Source organism: Cylas formicarius, unplaced genomic scaffold (assembly GCF_029955315.1).
Source record: "Cylas formicarius isolate icCylForm1 unplaced genomic scaffold, icCylForm1.1 PGA_scaffold_10__41_contigs__length_53128322, whole genome shotgun sequence".
Lineage (NCBI taxonomy): Eukaryota > Metazoa > Arthropoda > Insecta > Coleoptera > Brentidae > Cylas > Cylas formicarius.
This window is the reverse complement of record NW_026844214.1, coordinates 41,936,719-41,957,236: the sequence shown is the minus strand read 5'-3', so window position 1 is coordinate 41,957,236 and position 20,518 is coordinate 41,936,719. Positions and strand designations below refer to the sequence as shown.

Here is a 20,518-nt window from a genome sequence, read left to right as displayed (position 1 = left end):
TTTTTGTATGCCAACATACAGGGTGACCCAAGAACGTCTTCGATCTGTTATGGAAAAACTATAAGTAACAAAAATTAAAACGTAAGTATCAATCAATATTAAATTCAAATAATCTTCGTGCGTACAATGATTTAAGTGTGGCTTATATATAACATCCGTATTTGCGAGACTTAAGATGTCGTTTTTAATCAATGACCTTGCATTCCACTCGACAACCAACATGGCCGCTGACAACTCGTCAATAAGTTTCGATGGGGCATTTTTACGGCAGTATTTTCCCAAAATATCCCTAGATCTCGTTAAATGTTCTGAGAAAAAGAGTTAAGTCTGTGGAAATTGCTGTTTATGAAGAAAATGGCTCAAAGTTTTAGTGGTGGGTGAAATATACAGGCATGCACGGAAAATCATTACTAACCAAACTAACCAAAATATTAATGCCGCCTACGGCGCATCAATTTTTAGCGTGGTGCAACCAATGTATTATCTAATAGGTATATGTTTTAACCAATGACTTTGCGAAAGTATACGCGCTTCTCAATAAACTCGAGATCTCGGTTGGTACAGAACAATTCAGTATCGAAAAAAAAAAATTTGACGATAGCTTCCGAACGCCTTGAGCTAGGCGCTTCCAATTTTGCTTCTATTTTTACAGGCAACGGGATGACAAATATCGTTTCTCGAAAACCATTTATGCGATCAAAAAATTTATTAAGTGCTGTAAAGCCTTATTCTTGGCAATATTCAAAAGTAAAAAGCCTGATATTCGCAAAAAAAAAAAAATTTTTTTTTTTAAATTGGCTAAAACTGGAAAGCTGTGATTCAGTAGTTTATACCACGATATAGACAGCTAAAACTTTTGTATTTAAGGGTTCCAGCTACTGTACAGGGTGTTCCGGATATGGCGTGCTATATAAGAAATGTATTTCGAGCTATTGACTTCAGATTTGGTAGGAAAGTGGAAGGTAGGAAGTCCACGCCCATATTTGAACAGTTCATGTTGGATGCAAAGTATTTTTTAAAATTTTTGAATTTATTTTTTTGTTATTTTCGCTTGTTTTCTCAAAAATTTTGAAACCACACGGAAGATCCGTGGCTATAACTTTTGTTTCAAGCATTTTAAGCATTATATACAGAGTGTTTTAGTTACAGACAAAAATCAAAAGACCCTGAAAATTGTCCTTTTCGACAATAAATTATTAGCTGTAAAGTTAAAGTAAAGTTAAAAAGCTACAATTTTTGAATTTAGGGTTTTCGTCTATCACTTACGTTGCTCGACATATATGGAAAAAATCATATGAAAATCACTATTTCTCTCGCTCAATCTAAAACAAGTATTTCTTCGAAAATCATGTAATCTATTGAAAAAATTCATATACCAGGGAACCTGGGAGATTCCTGGGCTATAACATTTATTTCGAACATTCTTTGAATTATATAAAGACTGCGTCGTTTATGGGCAAAAATTCTAAAATATAGCGCGTAGCGCTTAGCAGTCGCCTGGTGCAGCGAAAAGATTGCGACGGCAATCTATTTATGCTCTGCCTCTAGCGCAACTCAGATGTCCCCAGTTCGAAAAAAAATGAGTTGCTACTTATGTATGCATACAGGGCATTGATTTATATTTTAACAACCTGCTAAAGAGTTTATTAAAGGCGATAGGCAAAAACTGAGCTTACCATATAGCTACCAGAGATATAGAGGGTCTACCCATGCCGATAATACTTATTAAGCAACTATCAAAATATTTGTGAAAAGGTCCATTGCATTGCAATTCAACAACATGGCCGCTGACAGATCTATTTTTTTAATTCTAATTGATAATTATAAAAACAAGTGATTTCCATTATTATTATTATTATTATTAACCAGAATTTCTAACCAAATTTAATAAATTGAAATTTTAAAGGAAAAAATTACATCTGCAAACGTTGAATATATCAGAAATAGTAAAATCCGGAGAATCCAAAAAAGAAATAATATCCATTTAAAAAAAGAAAACTTACACCCACTTCCGGTATATCCGATTTGTCGCCATATTGAAAATATTTTTGCCGAATTTCCCCATCAATAGTTTAATTCGACTTGTAATTTTCTCTTAGCAGAACGACGAGTTTCCCGTGTATAATCACACTTCGATCGTAGGTAATACCATACTGTTTAAATTTGATGTTTGATTTGATTTTTTATTACGACCCTCCATTGTTTTGCAGCTATTGAAACGCCCCAATCTGAAATTTCATAATTCTGTTTCTTCTTTCGATTTTTAAAAATGCCAATATCTAGGATCGTCTTTTCGTTGTCACTTAATCCATTATTTTTAATATTGAATAAAGTCACAATTTGCTTGGACAGCAACTATTCCGTTAGTTGGATTAGTTGCCTTGAAAATGTTTTGTTTTGGATTTGGATAATAAAATAAATACTAGGTCAAGCAAGCCTAGAAATTTGTCTAGTTATTCAAATACTTCAGAACAAAATATGCCTATTCATTTTTGTTTATATAGTTTATTTTATTTAATTAATTATTGAAGTTTGCAACGGTTTTAGAAAATGTTATTGTCATGAATTATAGTCCCACTCGGTCTAATTCTTTTACAATAATAACATTTAACAAATGAACAAATGAAAGAAAACAAACACTAAAATCAATAACGAACAATTTTATTTCAAGCAAAAAATCGAAAACTAGATAACATAAGCTCGTCATTTTCCCCCCAGTTTCAGTTGCCTCTCGATGTCCCTGACGTAAAGCTCTGGCACGTTGCATTCTCTGAAAGATATTTAAACAATTTCAAACATTACAAACTATTAATTAATACTGATTTTAACATTTGTTTCATTAAAACCCACCTCAACCGCTCGACCTTGCGCTTGAGATAATCCTCCACGCCCCTGTCCCTCAACGCGTACTCCATCCTCTGTGCCTTGCCCTCCTCGAATCTCTCCCTCTCGCGCTCAATTCTCTCCTTCTCCTTCTCGTCGATCTGCTTCAACAACTCCCTCCTGTGCACCGCAACCTCCCTCTTCCGTAATTCTCTCTTTTGACCGTCTCTCTCCAACCACTCCCGCTGCACCTTCGCCACCTTCTTAAAGTCCTCCTCATCTCTGGCGAGTGCCAACGCCTGCGCCCTCCTAATATCCTCCACTTGCCTCCTTCTAGCCTCATGCAACTCCCTGGTAGCTTTCTGTTTCTCCAAAGCTGCCCGTTTCTCCTTCTCCCTCCATTCGCGCTCCTTCTGTGGATTCGAGGGACCTGGAAAGTATAAACCCGAGGCTGAAGTTCCTACATTACCTCCTCCTGTGTGCGTAAAGCGTGCATCTCGTCGAGAGCCGCCTGGATATCTCTGCTCTTTTCCTGCATGGCTCGCAGTCTTGCAATTTCTCGCTCTTTCGCTGCCCTCAAGAGCGACTGTTCTTTTTCCCTGGCCTCTTCTCTTTGCGCTTTTTGACGCATAAACTCTTGAACCTTGAGAACCCAATCCACTTTCCACCACTCCACCACATTCAAAAAGCGCTCACCCTCAAATCCGCGATCCTTTGCTCCTCAGCTTTGAGGTTCCTGTACTTTTCCGCCTCCTCGTTGGTCCGCCTCAACTCCTCCCTCGTTCTCAACTGTTCCTCTCTTTTCACCCTCAGCTTTTCCTCGTCGTCCTTCTGAAGCTCGATCAGCGCCTTATTCAACATCCTGCTCTCCTCCTCGATCCGTTCCGCCTCCAACATCCTCTCCAGCTCGTTTTCTTTCATCTGCCGCGTCACCTCCACCACGTATGCCTCCTTCTTCTTTTCCTCCTCCTCCCGTTTCTTCTCCTCCGCTTCTATACTTTTCTGACGTTGTTGCTCCATCATCGCTTCCAGGCGAGTTTCTTCTTCTTTCAGTCGCCGTTCGATAACCTAGAAAGCGCCGTTTAGGGAGCGCGGTCAAAATACTAACTGGAGACCATATTACCTTTTTCTCGGCTATTTGCGCGTTACGTATGGCGCGGCATTTGGCCGCGAGGATAATACCGTTGGCTCGTTTCACTCTCTCGTCTTGTTCCATCAGCAGTTCCTCCGACCGTTTGAGGATGTGGACTGAGTCTGACTCGACCTGGGAGTATTGCAAAAGCGGTAGATCGAAAAGGATGATTTCAACATAAGGTTATACAAGTTCTGGTTAGTTTAGTTCATGCTTAAGTGGAAATTTGTTGTATTATATGTAGAATACCGTCTCTGCTTTGCCACCCGGCTCGACGATCCGATGTTTCTGAGTTTTGAGCAGCTCCTCTTTCCTCGCCAGACTTTCCATCACGAGCGCGTTTTTGCGCCTGTCAAGTTCCTCGATCGTTTTTAGTCTGTCCTCTAGGGTCGTTACCTAAGCGCGAGGTCATTTTAGCGTGAAAAACAAAATTGCTCGACCCTGGGCACTTACGTGAGCCTGACTTTTCAACCTCTCGAATTCCGATTGGGCCAGTATCGCAGGCCTATCCACTGGAGTGCGCTCAGGGACGATCAGAGTCCGGGCGCCATCAGCGACCACTACCTGCTTGCCCTCCGTAGCCCGCAGAGGCTTGTGGTGAATGAACTGACCGTGGAGCATGTGATTGCACTGGTTGGGACTATTAGGAGTACAATGATTAATGAATAGTAGATAAGTATAAGACACGGTATATCTCCTAACCTTTCGCAAGTTAAAATGTAAAGCGTAGCAATTACTACCTTTTTCTCTCCTAAATATGTATAATGAAATTATAATATAACGTATTCCCCACCATTAAAAAATTACTCAGCATAATTCGGCTTATATCATCGCTTGGCGCCATCTGTTTTTCAGTTTACTCAATAAAGTTTATTGGGACAACATTTCACCGCCCCAAAACGATCGGAATTAACTAGATATACATATTTATCCGCCATTTACCATGTACTCGCTTCGGCGGTACATATACTAAAATTGGAACGATACAGAGAAGATTAGCATGGCCCCTGCGCAAGGATGACACGCAAAATCGTGAAGCGTTCCACATTTTTTTGAAAAGGCTAAGTGATCTTTCACCTAAGCGAATAGCAATGCATTGTTTTTTAAAGAAATTAAACACTCACTGATGGTCGCCAGAGAGCTTATGCTTTTCTTTTTGGACTTTCCTGTAAAATTTTCCACTGGTCGGAGGCATATTTTTTAACCAACGACAAACCTTTCTACTTAATCAAAATTGACAAAACTGTCTTGTTTCCCGGGTTACTTGAGATCATCTCAAAATTACACCATTTTTTCGCATTGCTTTACCAGAACATTTGGTTTGTATGAACTACGAGTAGTTCCAATTAACAAAAGTCAAAAATAGTATTTTGTTTATAGGTTCACGTGAAACTGGCTTTCAAAAAGATTTTAAAATTCAAGTCGGTAAGTGGCATTATTTACACATGTTCAAAATGGCTTTCCTTTATGAAGAAATACATGTCAGCGGTTCATGCGCACAACGCGCATGCATTTGTTGTGATCGTCGTCTTAACCTAAAAAAATGACTCCCTTGTATTTCGATGATATTAACGTTTATTTCCACATGCGGAACCACTACAGAATGTTAAAGAAGGTGAAAAGCGTGGTGGATTCTTCTCCTCGTCCGAAATCACCAAAGAAAATGTCCCATCCCGTTCCGAAGTATTTTCAGGTACCAAGTTCCTTTTCATCAGTAAAGGCGATTTATTTTCTAGGAGGCGGAGTAAAAATACATTGACGGGAACAACAACCCGGAAAAAGCAACAGTTACTGTCTTGGGATGGTAAAAGCGAAGACTCATTCTACTCGGACATTTCCTCATCAAGGCCTTCCACAAGAAGAAACCCAAGTGTCACCCCCATAATGCCGGTAGAATTTTTCGCTTCTCAGATTTTAAAAGTGCTCAGCTTAAGTCCTTTTCAGCTCAAACTAGAACCCTGTTCGTGGGAACCTCCACCAAAGAGTGTACCACAGCACAATTTTAAACGTCAAACCTCATTACCAACTGATGTTTTTCAATTCGAAAATTGTGATAAGGTAGGATTAAATGGTGAAGATGATCACGTCAAAACTAAATCGTTTGTACCATTGATTAGCGAGAGAAGTGATAATTGGAATGAGAAATCTCATTATATTTCTCGTCCTAATGTTGAATCCAAGTCGATTTTTAAAAGAAGGTAAGTTAGTTTTCGTGTTCTTCCACTTCGAATTAGTTTAGGTTGTCGCAAATTTGCACAATTCGTTAAATCAAAATATGACTTACTCGGGGAGCCCCTTGAAATACAAGTTATTTTTCTTCTTTCTTTATACCTTACTTATCGTTTATCTAACTTTTCTGGCGACAAGAGGTAAATTGCGTATGTGCGCTTAGATTAGTTCTATTTTATATTTACAAAATGTTTGGTGTATCAATTGTTCAGTAGTTTAGTTTGAAAGGTATTGCGCATGGGTCATTTTGGGTTGGGCAAAACTAATTTATGATCACATGAAAGAAAGTAAATTGTTTAGTTCAATTTTTTTACCTAAGGTATCATCATTTATGGAATAATATAGAGGCTCTTAGGTTTGTTCTATTTTAGTTTATTTAGATTACGATTTTTGCGTTAGTTCACACTACCTAAAAGTAATTGACCATATTTCTAGTGCAGATGACCAGGACTATTTGTTGTTTTTGTTGAGAGTCACAGAGGACATAATATCCAACGACTTTTACACAAGCAAAGACATAAAAAGGATATTTGACAGCCATATCGGTGCGAATATGAATCGACTGGATGAGGTCAGTATTTTTGTATGACATATTAAGTAGTGCGCTAAAATAAAGAGTTTTAGAAAAAAATGCGTTCTCATCTCTCGGGCCTGTGCAAAGAGTTGAACGTGTCGTTCGACGAGTATGACCCCGAGGCGGAGGCGTCTATCTGTGTTTACGAAATGGGGCGTCGTGTCGACAAAAGTATTTTCGAAAATTGCAAAAATTGCAACGCACTACCGTTGACGCCGATATTTTTGAGCAACGGTGGTGATTCGAACGTTTTGCAGCTGTTAGATAAGCTAAGCTTGGACAGAGTTACAGAACGCACCGAGTCGTGCGGCACAGTTAAAAATTATAAAATATTCGCAATGGAGGACCGCTTTGAAAATTCGGCTGAATATCAGAACGGAGATGAAGTTCTAGGAACAAAATTGGCGGTGCAACCTCATGGATCCTGTGAAGCAAACCACCTCAATGATGATGTGGAGCTCATCTCGGAAAGTGACGTGAAGAGTTGTGCAGCTGAAAATCAGCAATTAAATGAGTCTACATGTATAGCGGCGGACGAAGACGTTGCAAGAGTCCTAGACGATATATTAATAAAAACTGACTCGAAAAATGGCGAGATATCTCAAATTCGTGAACCTAACCTCAAACCTGTTCCCGGGAAGGGTGTAAAGGTTATCATTGAAGGTAATATTAACGAAGACGACTACGTTTTGCTTAAGGGACCCGTTTACGTGCTGAAAACTTTACTGGACGTGGAGCCAAAGCTAATTTTAATCAAAAACGAGCAAAAAGTTGAATCTAGACGCAACTCGGTCGATAGCAGCAAAACGTTTACGGTTAGCTGCGATCACATCACCGATGACATAGACGGTGTAAGGCCATCCGCGCTGAGTGCTTCAGACATCGTTAAAACCGATACTGAGTTGAAGAGTGAGGTCAGTTCGCGTGTGTCGGTTAAAAGTCGAATAGATATGGCTGATAGCTATTCTCACTTTTCGGATTACGATTTGACGCCCGAGAAGGAGACCGGCGGCAGCGACAAGTATCATCATTTGCTCGTCGATGCTGCCACCAATATGTCTAGGGCAAGCGCAGAGATGCTGGAAGGGGTGATGGGCGAGTCAGGCGAAATAAAAAGGCAGAAATAGTAAACCCCTTTTTTTACTTTTATCCTGTTGTTGGAATAGATTATTAAATATAAAACGTCAATTCGATTGTCATGTTTGAGTCGGGCGCACAGTGACATCATCGTCGTCACTGTCTAGGTATAATTCCGAATCCTATTCTGATAAGCGAATGTGCTGCTATGTGCTATGATAGATTATGTCGTCCACGCCGGTTGTTGGTCTGTGACCAAAGAAAAAATTCCTCAACGGCCGTTGGTAATGGGCGCATAGCCATAAGTCTTCCATAACTTTGCTATTTGCGAGAAAGAAGAATGTTCTGTGAGGGCGAGTCACCCGTAAAGTGCTACTAAAAAGTGGCCTCATTCCATTTTCGCAATCTGCGATGAATAAAACAAAACGTAAAATGATAAAAATCTTTATTTTGGGAAAATAAAGTTATAATATATGATTGGGTCAATTTTTTTTCAAACTGGATAACAAAAACGGTAAAAACAAATAAAAAAACTAGCCGATATATATCTAATACTAACAATAATGGAATAGAGCTTTGATCGTTATCCTTAAAAATTAGTCAACAAAACGAAACTATTGTCGATATCAAATTCGCCTAGCCCGTTTAAAAAAATACCCTATATGCGCAATATTTATTATTTTTTGTCTTCGGAAGAATATGAAAGACATTGGCGTTGCAGAAGACTATGTACTGCACGCGAGAAAATGTAAGAAACCCATCTTCGTGGGTGTAGTCGAACATACCTAACCTCAAATTAAGCAGTAAACGCGCGATTCAGAAATACGTAACGACGTTTATCGCGTCACAGAACACCAAACAACAAGACAACAGTACCAACAAAAAATCCTAATAAATTACCCCTATGACTAGCACATGTCAACGCTCGTTTCATGTTGAAAACTCTCGTTATCAATACGGATAATGATTAATAAACATATCTTTGTTTTATACTGAACGGCTGAGCTATAAATTATAAATACATACAGGATGGCTGAATCAAAAAAGAACTATCGCACGCGAGTATGGCTAAAGTTCAGACCTGTCTTGTCAAGTTAAAGGGTAAGAAATCATAAAATATGTTTTGCCTTGGTTATATTTATACGGGGTGTTTTGGAAAACGTCGAACTTACGCGGGTCTTCTGGTTGTCCAAACTAACAAACAATACGCTAGTGGACGGCAGATGCAAAACAAGGGTATTTCGCTCCACAACTGACATTGATTGCATCTCCCGTCGACTTTTTTAGGCCCTGTCAAACCTCTGCTATCTATCTAAAAATCACAGATTTTTACCCATATCAACACTCCCTGCACTCCCAGTTGCTATAATATACTATACCTACTATACCTGCCCGCACATTTTTATTTTACCCCCGACGATCTCCTACCCACAAAGGTCGGTGGTAGTTTGAAATCAGACGCGCGTGATCTGACAACACGGAGACACTCTCAGAACAGACAACCCATCAATGCATTGCCATGTATCGCTGAATGTCGTCGATAACTAAAAAATTTTAAAGGCATTTCATTCTGTTTGCGTTTGAATGGGTCCGATGTTACCCGGAAGACAAGGAAAAAGCAAACAGCTATTATTAAAAACGTGGATTGAACTTCTAAAAATATTTGTTAATTTAAATCGGGTGTGCCTAATTCGAATCTTAACATTAAAATCTCGGAAACTGGAAGATATACTCAAGCATACAGAAACAGATCACTTAAATTAGGGTAAAGTTGCGATACTATTCAAAACTGCAATAAAATAAATGAAAAGGTGAGGCCCAGGCAGCTCCAATGAAATGAACTGGTAAAAAATTAAATCAAAAACCAGGCATTTTAGTTTTTTCGCTATATTTTCGGAAGCAACTTCAACTTTTTGGGGGTTCGTTTCCGACGTTTTCCAATGTTGAGGGTTGAATTCGAAACCCAGCATAGTACAAATTTAAAATGTTAAAACGGAGTCAATAAACAATAATAAAATAAAACAATAAAAACCGAGTCCCTTGGAGAACGCGCTCGGCAGATCACGACGTTGCCGAGTTTCTCAATAATCATTAAAAGTTGGGAAAACCCGGTAAAAGGCGTACAAATCTCAAACTACCATCCAGAAAGCCCACCGAACCCAGAATTGCCCAAACCCTACCGCCGGAGACGCCATCATCATAACGTTTCGGCGTGCAACACTTCGGTCTGCGCCTTGAGCGCCAGCATCTTGTCCTGCAGGTAGTCGGTGATGCGCTTGCGCGCGTGCTCATCCGACGCTTTCGCCTCCTTCAGCCCCCGCACCATGTCCGAGAGGTCAATAGGATCGCCATAGTTGAAGGTCAGGCGTTTGCCCAACCTCAGCACATAGGGGGGCTCGTTGGGGAGCACGTCGTCCATCCCGATGTGCCATATGGGCACGACGAGAGGCGTGACCGGCGCTTCGAAGATCATGCGACCCACGCCCCACTTGAACCGTATATTTTCCTTTGTCATGTTTACCTTACCTGCGGGGACAACAAATTTATTGAATTTCGAGTCGATTTTCGAATTATTTCGAAAAAATATACCTTTTTTCAATTTCTTATTTTTCTTATAGCAATAGTCAAAGACATCAAAAGATGGTTGTTTGTTTTATTTGTTTCATATTGTGCCAACTTGCAATTCCTTTTTTTTTCATTTCTTATTTCGTCAAAAATTTTTGCTGCAAAATGGCATGTGCTAAATGGTTCGGTTTTTTTTTAAGTCTATAAATCACCTTTTTTGTGTCTTTTAAAGCAATTTTGAATTTTGTTTTCTAAATTCTTGAGCAAATAATTTTGTTTGACACTATTTTTTTTCGTCATTTTATTATTTTATTATATTTATTAATCTCTATTTTTGTTTTTTATTAATAACCCAAACAATATCAAAAAATTCCAAGAAACATATGCAAGCGCTCACCTTCGGGGAATATATGGACCCAGTCGCCCTTGCCTAGGCGCTCTATCATAAAATCTACGGCGTCCTGGTAGACACCCGCGCCTCTGACCACAGGCACGCACTTGCCCAAGCTGAAGAAATACGAGTGTTGCGGGCAAGTGAAACAGATATCGTGAGCGGCCAGAGACCAACGCATCGTCGAGTGACTAATCAGGTGTTTAAATTTTAATGTTCCTAAAAAACTCTTTAATCTAACTGAAAACGTTAAGCTATAGAAAAGAGTTAACACATCAATTTTAAATTTATCATAAAATGTCAGGGAAAATTAAATCAACTGACAACAGCGCACTAGAAAAATATACTGAGCATAGTTACACAGTTCAAAAGTTGCCTTGGTATATTTAAATCCAAAATGTTTTTGTCTTTAATACTTTTTAGACATGAGTTGCATCTATGCAGAGTTTTTAATGAACCAGTACTTTTATTTTGGATATAGTTTAATAATAAAAAAAATGTTTTCTTTTTCTAAAGATTGTAAAAAATATTATAAACAGTTTATATTTTGTCAAACAGCCATTTCTATTTTAGAGATAACACCAACATGATGCCAAGAACACCCCGTATATCGGTATCGTAGAGATTTGGTTGAAATTTTTGGATTTTCGAGAATTTAAATAAAGTGGTACATAAAATTCAAAATCATCTTGTCTTAACGCGATAATGCCGCTATTAAAATAAAAATACTAATAAACTTGTTCAAAGTTAAGTTTGGTAGGTACTTCACAATTTCCAATTTCATCGGTATCACCGGTTTTGACCTTCAATATTAAACAAGCAGATCAAGTAATTAATTTTTTTCTCGCAGTCGAAAAACAGAATAGATTTGTTTAGTGTCGCTAAATAATTAAACAACCCAAGGGCAAACAATTATTCGCCCTCCTAGGCGAGGAGGTATCAGAATTTTTTTTCGCGAAAATAGCAAGCAAATATTCTAACTTTCAGATGGGCAAGACAGTGTCTTTTGATTTTTTTTTACGTTCCAAAGGTTAAATCGGACCAGTTTATTTAATAAGCACTCATCAGCATATTCTTGAAATCCAATATCGACGCAAATATTAAATTTCACATCCAACCTGGCGATATTTTGTCGACTATTACGAATTTTTATTGCGAAATTATTTTTTTAAAGAAAGAAAAGAAAATATATCTTGAATTTCTCGTATTTTTAATTAGAAATCCATTGATAAGTAACACCAATACTAATAGCTTACCCCAAAGTCCAGGATCATCGAAACAGGAATGGTGATTTGATATGGTCACTAAAGGCAACGATTTCGGACGTTTATCTAACAAACTAGCTATCACCTGCCTGTTGTGAATCTTAGGCTTGTTTAACCATTCTGAAACACAACAGAAAAGACTGAACGCGACTAGTACTGAGATTAACATGCACATTTAAAACAAAAAGCTAATACAAAAACACAAGACGCCACTAAAATGAAGATAAGGGGACGTTATACCTATATACTCACTGATCAATAGTTTGCTAAAGAGTCCCACAGCCACCACCGTGAGAGTACTGGCCAGCCTCCACAGGTTGGATGGTTTGCGAAGTGCTGGTATAATCCACTTTATATCGTAGGCCATGGGGATATCAACTGATTGGCAATTTTTTGTTCTACAAGCGGAATGTACGGCGTCACTACTTGATTGAATTAGATTGATTCATGTTGCCTAAATTACATAATTGGAAGCCGCACAGATTTCCCATTCAGTACATTGTGATTATTGTTGCCTTTTACGGAGACCATTCGCGGGTAGTAGTCCGCACCTTCTGCGATGATTTTATTTCACAGTAGGTTTGCACGCGTATTGCGCAAAATCATTGCGATTGTTTATAAATGAGAACAAGTTTGCAATATGCCCGCATTTGACTTCATAGCCAGTGACAGATGGTTTTGACAGGGCCGATCTGAGTATTGAGTGAAGATAGGGATGGTTCTTCTTTTGGCACTAATATTAGGCAATTTTTGAATATATTGGTTTATTTCATTTAAAATAAACTTGTTAAACGAAAACTTATATTTCTTACAATTGAATTTGACAATCAACGGCCAAGTAACTGGAATATTTGTCTTATTCTACGTTCTGGCCAATTGTCAAGCATAAAGTCAATTCAATTCAATTCAATGATGCGTTTCACAGATAGCTGTTGGGCACGACTACCAAGATCATTCGCCCATTGCCGACTTCCGTCGAGGATTCTCGGATCTTCTCCAGGAAGGAGACAGAATTTTGAAGTTCTAAATGTCGAGGATTTTCGTATCTTCTCTGGCGAAGAAGACTGATTTTTGAAGTTCCAAATGTTGAGGATTGTCAGATCTTCTCCAGCGAAGGAGACTAAACTTTAAAGTTCCAAATGTCGAGGATTTTCTGATCTTCTCCAGCGAAGGAGACTAATCTCAGAAGTTCTAAATGTCGAGAGTTTTCGGATCTTCTCCAGCGAAGGAGTTCTTCTTTTGAAATTCTAACTAATATACATGATGATTAAAACCAACCCATAGACCATGAGCTAGCAAATCGAAAAGCGGTTATAAGCAGATACCACATGCATCAAGGAATCTAACCACAAGTCGTGCAACAGAATCCATACATCCAGGGTGAAAAAGTGCAGAAAAGGCACTAATAGGAGCGGGTAAGCTGGCATCAATGAGGGACTCATACAAAATTTGGGAGTTATTGCGATGCAGAGCACAATCAAACAAGATATGTTCAATATCTCCCACCCCTCCACAAGCACACAGGTTAGATATTTTGACGTTTATCTTGTAAAGATGTGCTGGGGAACTACAATGATTACTCCTCATTCTGCACACTGTTGTAATCTCCTTTCTAGACAGCTGTAGTTTGTGAAACCATGGAACTGTTGGAGGTGTCTTATAAACTGCACTATAAAGTCTGCCCTTTGAACGGTCCCACTCTCTCCACTTGATGGCCCAGATGTGCCACATCTTTGCTCTAATTATCGGGATAAGTTCACTAAAAGGGGGCCTTAAATTCAGCGGGTCTAAAAGTCTAGCTTCTGAGGCTATTCTATCCACCGTTTCATTATGTCTTATCCCAGAATGGCTTGGAATCCAGCATAACGATATTTCCCCCCAAGTCTGCGCTTCAAAATATCAATCTTTGCTTTAATATCTAGTAGAATGTAGCTGTTGGAAGCTTCAACTGCACTGCATCCGAAGCTCTGCAGGGCACTTTTGGAATCGGAGACAATTACTGCCTGTTTAATATTATAATCTAATATAAGATCTAGGGCGTAACTAATAGCTACCATTTCTGCAGAGCAAATACAAAACGCGCTATTCAACCCATGCCCGACCCTAACATTGAGAGACGGAATAAATACTCCAAAGCAAACTCTATCATCTGGTCCCTTAGAGGCATCGGTAAATATAAATGTCTCTTCCCCGGTCCACATTTTAGAACAAAATTCCCGAAACTCAGTTTCATTTAGACCCACCCCTTTCTCAATTTTGGAATCAACAAAATTAATAGGCGTAAGCTGAGGGGCCAGGTCCTTATTAAAACACGCTAGAACATCTCCACTATCGATAATATTATGATATGTGGCGGTGTAGTCAAATGCCTCAACTAAGGGTAAATTCGCCTTCCTTCTAAAAAAGTTATGATTTTCTTGATAGGCAATATATAACCGTTGGGTAGCTAAGAAACTAGGATTATTTCTGATTCTAAGGGACTTGACCAAAAACTTAGAAGCCAACATAATCCTCCTCACCTCCAAACTTGTTTCACAAGCCTCTCCCAATAAAATATTAATTGGAGTTGATTTCATCATACCCAATGTCACTCTTAAAGCCTGATATTGAATCCTATCCAGACCAGACAGGGTTTTTTTCCCACAGCACCCCAGTACCATAGAACCATAATCGAGATGGGAACGCACAAAAGCTTTATAAAATATCAGAAGAGTAGACGGATGGGCTCCCCACCATGTCCTGGATAGAAATCTCATAATATTAATTCCACTAGCTGCCTTGTGAATCATTCTGCCAACTTGTGGAACCCACGTAAGCTTAGCATCAAATGTAACTCCCAGGTACCTAATTTCATTTTTCCAGGGAATATTTACACTATTAATTACCAAGTCGGGAAGTCCAACCAAAACAGATCTAGAGAATAAAATAGCAGACGACTTTTGCGGACTAAGCTGCAAGTTAAACCTATGCATCCAATCAGCCACTGCCACCAAGGCTTTATTCATCAAGCCTATAGCAAAGAGGACATTGACATCGCTACATAGAAGAACAATATCATCCGCATACTGGAAAATAGAAACCCTATGAGGAATTACTAACTTAATTGAATTTACGTATATATTGAATAAAAGAGGCGCTAAGGGAGATCCCTGAGGGACCCCCTTACTGGTTGATCTAGGTCCGACCAAAAGGTGCCCAACAGCATCCTTAACAAATAGGTTCCTGTTGAGGAGAAGTCGATTGATTAACCCTATAGCATCCCTAGGTATACCCTGCTTATCCATCTCTTTTATTAGCATGGGGATGTTAACATTATTATAAGCACCCACAATATCCAATGCAACCATAACAGTAGAAACACTTTTGCTCTGAGCACACAAAATATGACTTGTTATGATGGAAACATTATCCATAACGGACTTACCGCGCCTAAAGCCGGTTTGAGATTCTGATAGCAATCTGTGATGTTCAAGAAACCACTCTACTCGGCACTTTAATATTGACTCCAGCACTTTACCGAATGTAGATGACAAATTAATCGGCCTATAAGAACTAAGAAGATTAGGATCCCTAAACGGCTTTAATATTGGAACAACCAGCTGCGTCTTCCAACTATCAGGTATACTGCACTCATTTCTCAATAATTTGTTGTAAAAATTCACTAAGAACACGGCTCCCTCTATTGGTAGATGCTTTATTAACTCAAAAGAAACTCTATCCAAGCTGGGGCATGTGTTTTTACGACTTCTAACTACAGCGATAAACTCATCAAGAGTAAACAAGGGAGAAACTGCAGTGTTGTTATCCCCCTCTAAACTTGTCTCCTCAGCGACACCATCGGCATGACCCACTAAGGAGTCCAACAATTCCGCCAGTACTGAAAAGTTAAGTGGGAGGTGACAATTAGCCCGGTTAATAGCCTTTGAAAATCTTTTCACACATTTCCATACATACCTAGCACTCTCATTGGGACATAAACTCTGGCAAAATTTTTTAAATCCCGCCCTTTTCTTTTCCCTAAGAAATTTTCTACAGCTGGCCCGAGTTCTTTTTACATTAACATAATTCTCTAGAGTAGGGGAAATTTTATAATTTCTAAAAGCCTCTCTCTTTTTAGCGATCATTAACGAGCACTCGTGATCCCACCAAGGAAGTCCACATTTACGCCCGCTCTTATGAAGGGGTATGGAAGCATCAGCCGCGTCCATGACTACCTTGTCGAACTGGTCGTATGACATAATAAGGGGGTTGCTTAAACCAATACTAATCAATTCAGAGAATTTGTCCCACTCTGCCTTAGAAACATTGTGCTTCAGGAGATACACTTGAGCAGGATGATGTAAACTGTCCGGTTTACACCGAATATGACACAGTATCGGGAAATGATCGCTAAACCCTCTGTCGAATAACACCCGGAAATCGGCAACATGAGCCAATTCGTGTGAACAAAATACCAAATCGGGGACAGAACGGGAGTCATTCCCTGTAAATCGGGTGGCAGAGCCGTCATTAAGAATGAAGTTGTTATCACTAATAAAGTCCGATAGTAAAGAGCCGTTAGCCAGACCAACATAACTTTTAATTGTAGAGCCCCACTCTTCATTATGAGAATTTACATCACCAGCAAAGAAAACGGGTTTTGACCTAAGTCTATCAACCAAAGTATCTAAGAACAAACGAGACATAGGAAGGTCAGGAGGATTATACGTCGACACTAGAAAAAGGCTGTCCATCTCCAACACTATAACCTGACATCTATCCGGCGTGGGGATATCTGACACATCTAAAACATTATACCCGATGTTGGAGCGTAAAAAAACAATAATCCCTCCATACCCATCCATACGATCGTCCCTGACAAAGGAGAAACCAGACAAGGAAAACTTGATATGTGGGAGTAAAAAAGAATTCATTAATCATGACTATATCCGGACCAAAGTCACGAATAAGTCTAATAATACTATCACGATTACTTCTAATACCGCAAGTGTTCCAGTGAATAATTGAGAAATTACTAATTTTAACAGAAAGATTTGACTGTCGATCTGGGAACATTAATAAATTAAAACCTGCATCCTCCGGGAGGAGGTAGGGAGTCAAAAAGACTCTCAATTTCATGGTAAGCACTTTTACTGGGTATATTGGACAAAACTTTTTTCTTTAAATTTTCAAACCGATACCAAAATTCACCAGAGGAAGAAACCCCTGGAGAAGCAGTGTCCATCTCGGACTCTGACGATAAGTCATTTAAATATGAGGGAGAAGATTGACTTTTGCTAGTGTGATTCAACTTCTGCCTAGTCAAAGGCGGCACGAGACAATCCCTGTAGGCGTCCCTATCATACCCTGATTCTATTTGGGGGGACTTACGCTTTTTTGCTATGACAGAATAAGTTTTAGAAGCAGATCTAGGGGAAGGCTGAGAGACGGGGGCAACCGTGTTATGAATAGGAGGGAAATTTTCATTAGAGCGATTAAACTCACTTGATTTGGGGCCTCTTGGAAAGAGTTTGGCCGCTTCAAAGAAGGATAGGTTGTACTATGCCATAGCCTCATTGATTTTCTTCTGTCTGTCCATTTCCGGACATGATCTATCAGTGGCCTGATGAGAGCCTTTACAGTGGATGCAAGTTGGCTTTGGAGATATTTCGCAATTACCCAGGCTGCATTTACCTTCATGATTTAAGTGGTCTGTCGGGCATGGTTTCTTCTTATAAAACTGTTCTTTCAGTTCACAATGAAATACTGGATGATCTCCAGCGCAGAAACTACATCTACCCTTGCTTTTGCATTGGTTTTTCCAATGACCAAACCTGCAACAATTCATACATAAGACAACAGGACTAACATATTTTTCGATTGAACACTCATTTTTATAGATACAGATTGATTCTGGAAGAGTTTTACCCTCAAATGTTATTATATAATCATTAGATGGAACTGTCTTGAAACCAAAAGTGCCAGGCAGAACACCTGGGCATTTGACCCTTTTAGTTAGTCTGCGAACATTAACAATCTTAACGCGCTTTAGCGATCTTCCGATGTTAACCTTGGCTTCTGCCTCAGAGTAAAAATCATCCTCATCAATTAAGTCACCAATGTCCCTCACCAACCCTCGGCAAGTGACTAGTCTTTGAGGTATATACTTATTATACCCACCAGCTGTCGAATATGTTTCATTAGATAAAAATTTATTTGCAGACTCAGAGGTGTTAAACTCCAAACCGATTTTATTAGCTCCTTTTCTAGAAATTTTCAATATACCTTGAACTTTCTGCGCTTGAAGTAACTTCCCAAAGTTCATAGGATGAAGAGTCCCCACCTTACTTGTAATCCCCTCCAGAATCACCATAAAAGGCCCCTGATTGGTGATTTCATATTTTGTTTTCCGATTTACTGTCCTTCTTATGTTTGCGGAGATTTTGGCAACTTCCCGCAGGATTTCAGCGTCTTGCTCGAACTGATTCTTGATAATCTGGATCTCTGCCGATAACTTTGACAACTCTTCACCTGAGGGCACATCAAAATACTGGAGCCTAGAAATATCTTCAGCAGTTTTTTGGCAATCCGGTGGCAAAATGTTACAAATAATGGCGTTCAACGGACGATTTTGAGAATCATTGGATAAACTGTCATTTTCTTGTGCAGCATTAACCGTCGGGGGCCCTCGCCCCCCGAAGAGTCCCCCATGGTTAAGGTTAGAGGGCCAAGAGGAGGAAACTACCAGCCACAGAAACTGATATATAACTGGATGCGTTAAATGGACTCACCAAATAACAGAAAACAATTAAAATTAGGGCCGATGCCTAAAGATTTGCACAACAATACTCAGGTAGTTTTCACTCCTTCGCTGTTGTACCGAAAAACCTCAAGCATAAAGTCCTCAAAAAACTCGTTCTCTCTTATTCTATGGTCCTTATCAAGGTAATAATTATTGAACTGAATAAATAAAAAAACATTTTATTTTTCATAATTAACACTTGTAAATAAATAAAAATAGTCCGCCTGGAATCAACAAACATCGATGTGGTCCTTAACAGGTAACTTGGTTGCTGCTAAATAGGGATTATCTATAAAATTACTTCCTGATGTGTTTTCTTCACTTTTAATGGAATCGTTTTGCGATTCGTTCTCTCGAGACTCTTCCTGTTCTTCTTTGACACTAATGTTCTTTGCTTCCTCATGCTCCTTCTGCTGCCTCTGTATTTGTGCCTTTGGATCATACTCTAGGTCTTCGGCATCAAAAATTTGGTCCTGTGGTAAAAGCGCGCTAAGATAAGGAGGGTAAGGCGGTTTTGATGCAATCACTGCAATATAAAAATTACTCTTAGTAACATAGGAAGCGGCTATAAAACATCTAAACATACATAAAAATATGTTTGACTCATCTGTATCAAATAAACTATGAGTGGGACTAGTTTTGGCCAGAAATTTTGTTAATGCCCTTTCCACGTCTTTTTTCTGGACAGCGGCTTTCTCACGCACCGACTCATAATCAATAATGGGTTGCTTGTGAGTCTTAAAAATTCATTTTAAATTAGTCGTGATTGGGGTCTATTGCTGTTATACTTACAGGTGTCCGAACATAAGCGTGAGGATCTGGAAATGAGGGGAAATGTTGGGGGATGTACGAGGGCAAATCATGTTTCTTGCCAGCTGAAAGCATACTCAGTTGTTTCTGAGCCTGTTGGGCTTGCAACGAGGGTAGCACCGAGTGCTTGCTAGACTTGATGTAGTTTTCTAGAGAACTGAACTCAAAACCTGAAATTATAGATGCAACAAAACTTATTACAATAGGGTAGTACAGTTTAGCTTACCCATTTCTGTAAATCCCAAAATGACGTCGGCAATAAGAGGCTCTGTTCGGCCAGAGAGCTCGCAATAATTCTTACTGAGAAAACCGATTTCCGAAAGAAACGCCTGGATCATTTCCGTGAGCGATCCGAGAGCGTCTTTCTCAACCGTATCGAATCCTTTTTCTACCAGAATGCTCGATACGGTGCAGGCCAGCATTTTTCTATAAGCGCTAGTTTGCGCGTCCATAGCAAATTTTGTAATATACCTATAAAAATATTATTGTTTACTAGAACTGTGTAAGGTTAGAAAGTTTTTTATTTTCACCGCAGAACAGTTTGCTTCTTAACACAATTGGGCAAAGTTACTCTGGTCATTTTTCCATTACCGACGTACATCGAGGAATTTTTTCTTTTGGTAAAAAACCAATAGTTAACAAAAAGCTATTACCAACAATTGTTCTCAGTTTCCAATTTAACACTTTGACCGATAACCAAAAAACGGCCTCCCCTGGTTACCAGGCAGACCATCCTGGCCAATCCCGCCACCACACCGGCGTGAAGAGGAAAAAACAGGAGGATAGACAACGATTACACCTTTAAAAAACTGACTAAACACTAAATCCACTAAGTGGAAATCGATTCTAAAAGTTTGGGAACGATTACAAG

General features: G+C 39.2%; 4 protein-coding genes and 1 non-coding gene across 18 annotated transcripts; 2 read left to right on the top strand and 3 right to left on the bottom strand.

The window, feature by feature from the left end:
• Positions 1–32: 32 nt before the first annotated feature.
• On the top strand, positions 33–8,193 carry LOC132708426 (uncharacterized). 4 transcript variants are annotated; one of them, XM_060680771.1, is made up of 7 exons: positions 5,151–5,274; positions 5,336–5,380; positions 5,558–5,638; positions 5,692–5,845; positions 5,900–6,153; positions 6,620–6,755; positions 6,809–8,193. In XM_060680771.1, the coding sequence occupies exons 3-7, from the start codon at positions 5,559–5,561 to the stop codon at positions 7,883–7,885; spliced, it is 1,701 nt and encodes a 566-aa protein (XP_060536754.1). In that variant the 5' UTR covers positions 5,151–5,274; positions 5,336–5,380; position 5,558; the 3' UTR covers positions 7,886–8,193. The 4 variants fall into 4 exon arrangements, with proteins under 4 accessions (XP_060536755.1, XP_060536754.1, XP_060536753.1 ...); XM_060680772.1 differs by lacking the exons at positions 5,151–5,274; positions 5,336–5,380 and adding an exon at positions 33–81; XM_060680770.1 differs by lacking the exon at positions 5,151–5,274 and having other exon boundaries at positions 5,305–5,380.
• Positions 2,690–5,213, bottom strand: LOC132708427 (cilia- and flagella-associated protein 45-like). Of its 3 annotated transcripts, none has more exons than XM_060680773.1 (8): positions 5,080–5,213; positions 4,409–4,595; positions 4,205–4,351; positions 3,947–4,087; positions 3,520–3,891; positions 3,293–3,466; positions 2,851–3,236; positions 2,690–2,770 (listed from the first exon to the last, which is right to left on the bottom strand). In XM_060680773.1, exons 1-8 carry the CDS (start codon positions 5,148–5,150, stop codon positions 2,704–2,706), a joined length of 1,545 nt encoding a protein of 514 aa, XP_060536756.1. In that variant the 5' UTR covers positions 5,151–5,213; the 3' UTR covers positions 2,690–2,703. The 3 variants fall into 3 exon arrangements, with proteins under 3 accessions (XP_060536756.1, XP_060536757.1, XP_060536758.1); XM_060680774.1 differs by lacking the exon at positions 5,080–5,213 and adding an exon at positions 4,658–4,748; XM_060680775.1 differs by lacking the exon at positions 5,080–5,213 and adding an exon at positions 4,643–4,648.
• LOC132708439 (U6 spliceosomal RNA) lies at positions 4,901–5,007 on the top strand. Its single transcript, XR_009619950.1, has one exon. It is a non-coding gene; the product is annotated as a U6 spliceosomal RNA (small nuclear RNA).
• Positions 8,194–8,265: 72 nt separating the features above from the next.
• Positions 8,266–12,870, bottom strand: LOC132708429 (tafazzin). Of its 4 annotated transcripts, none has more exons than XM_060680778.1 (5): positions 12,520–12,870; positions 12,297–12,454; positions 12,048–12,176; positions 10,798–11,010; positions 8,266–10,361 (listed from the first exon to the last, which is right to left on the bottom strand). In XM_060680778.1, exons 1-5 carry the CDS (start codon positions 12,585–12,587, stop codon positions 10,033–10,035), a joined length of 897 nt encoding a protein of 298 aa, XP_060536761.1. In that variant the 5' UTR covers positions 12,588–12,870; the 3' UTR covers positions 8,266–10,032. The 4 variants fall into 4 exon arrangements, with proteins under 4 accessions (XP_060536761.1, XP_060536763.1, XP_060536765.1 ...); XM_060680780.1 differs by having other exon boundaries at positions 12,297–12,510; positions 12,572–12,770; XM_060680782.1 differs by having other exon boundaries at positions 12,572–12,770.
• A 128-nt stretch (positions 12,871–12,998) lies between these two features.
• LOC132708428 (transcription initiation factor TFIID subunit 8-like) lies at positions 12,999–20,307 on the bottom strand. 6 transcript variants are annotated; one of them, XR_009619941.1, is made up of 6 exons: positions 20,178–20,307; positions 19,874–20,118; positions 19,630–19,817; positions 19,424–19,574; positions 17,730–19,363; positions 12,999–13,307 (listed from the first exon to the last, which is right to left on the bottom strand). XR_009619941.1 is itself a non-coding variant. In XM_060680776.1 (5 exons), exons 1-5 carry the CDS (start codon positions 20,246–20,248, stop codon positions 19,068–19,070), a joined length of 951 nt encoding a protein of 316 aa, XP_060536759.1. In that variant the 5' UTR covers positions 20,249–20,307; the 3' UTR covers positions 17,171–19,067. The 6 variants fall into 6 exon arrangements, 1 of the variants encoding a protein (XP_060536759.1); XR_009619944.1 differs by having other exon boundaries at positions 12,999–13,303; XR_009619945.1 differs by having other exon boundaries at positions 13,000–13,307; positions 18,827–19,363.
• Positions 20,308–20,518: the final 211 nt, after the last annotated feature.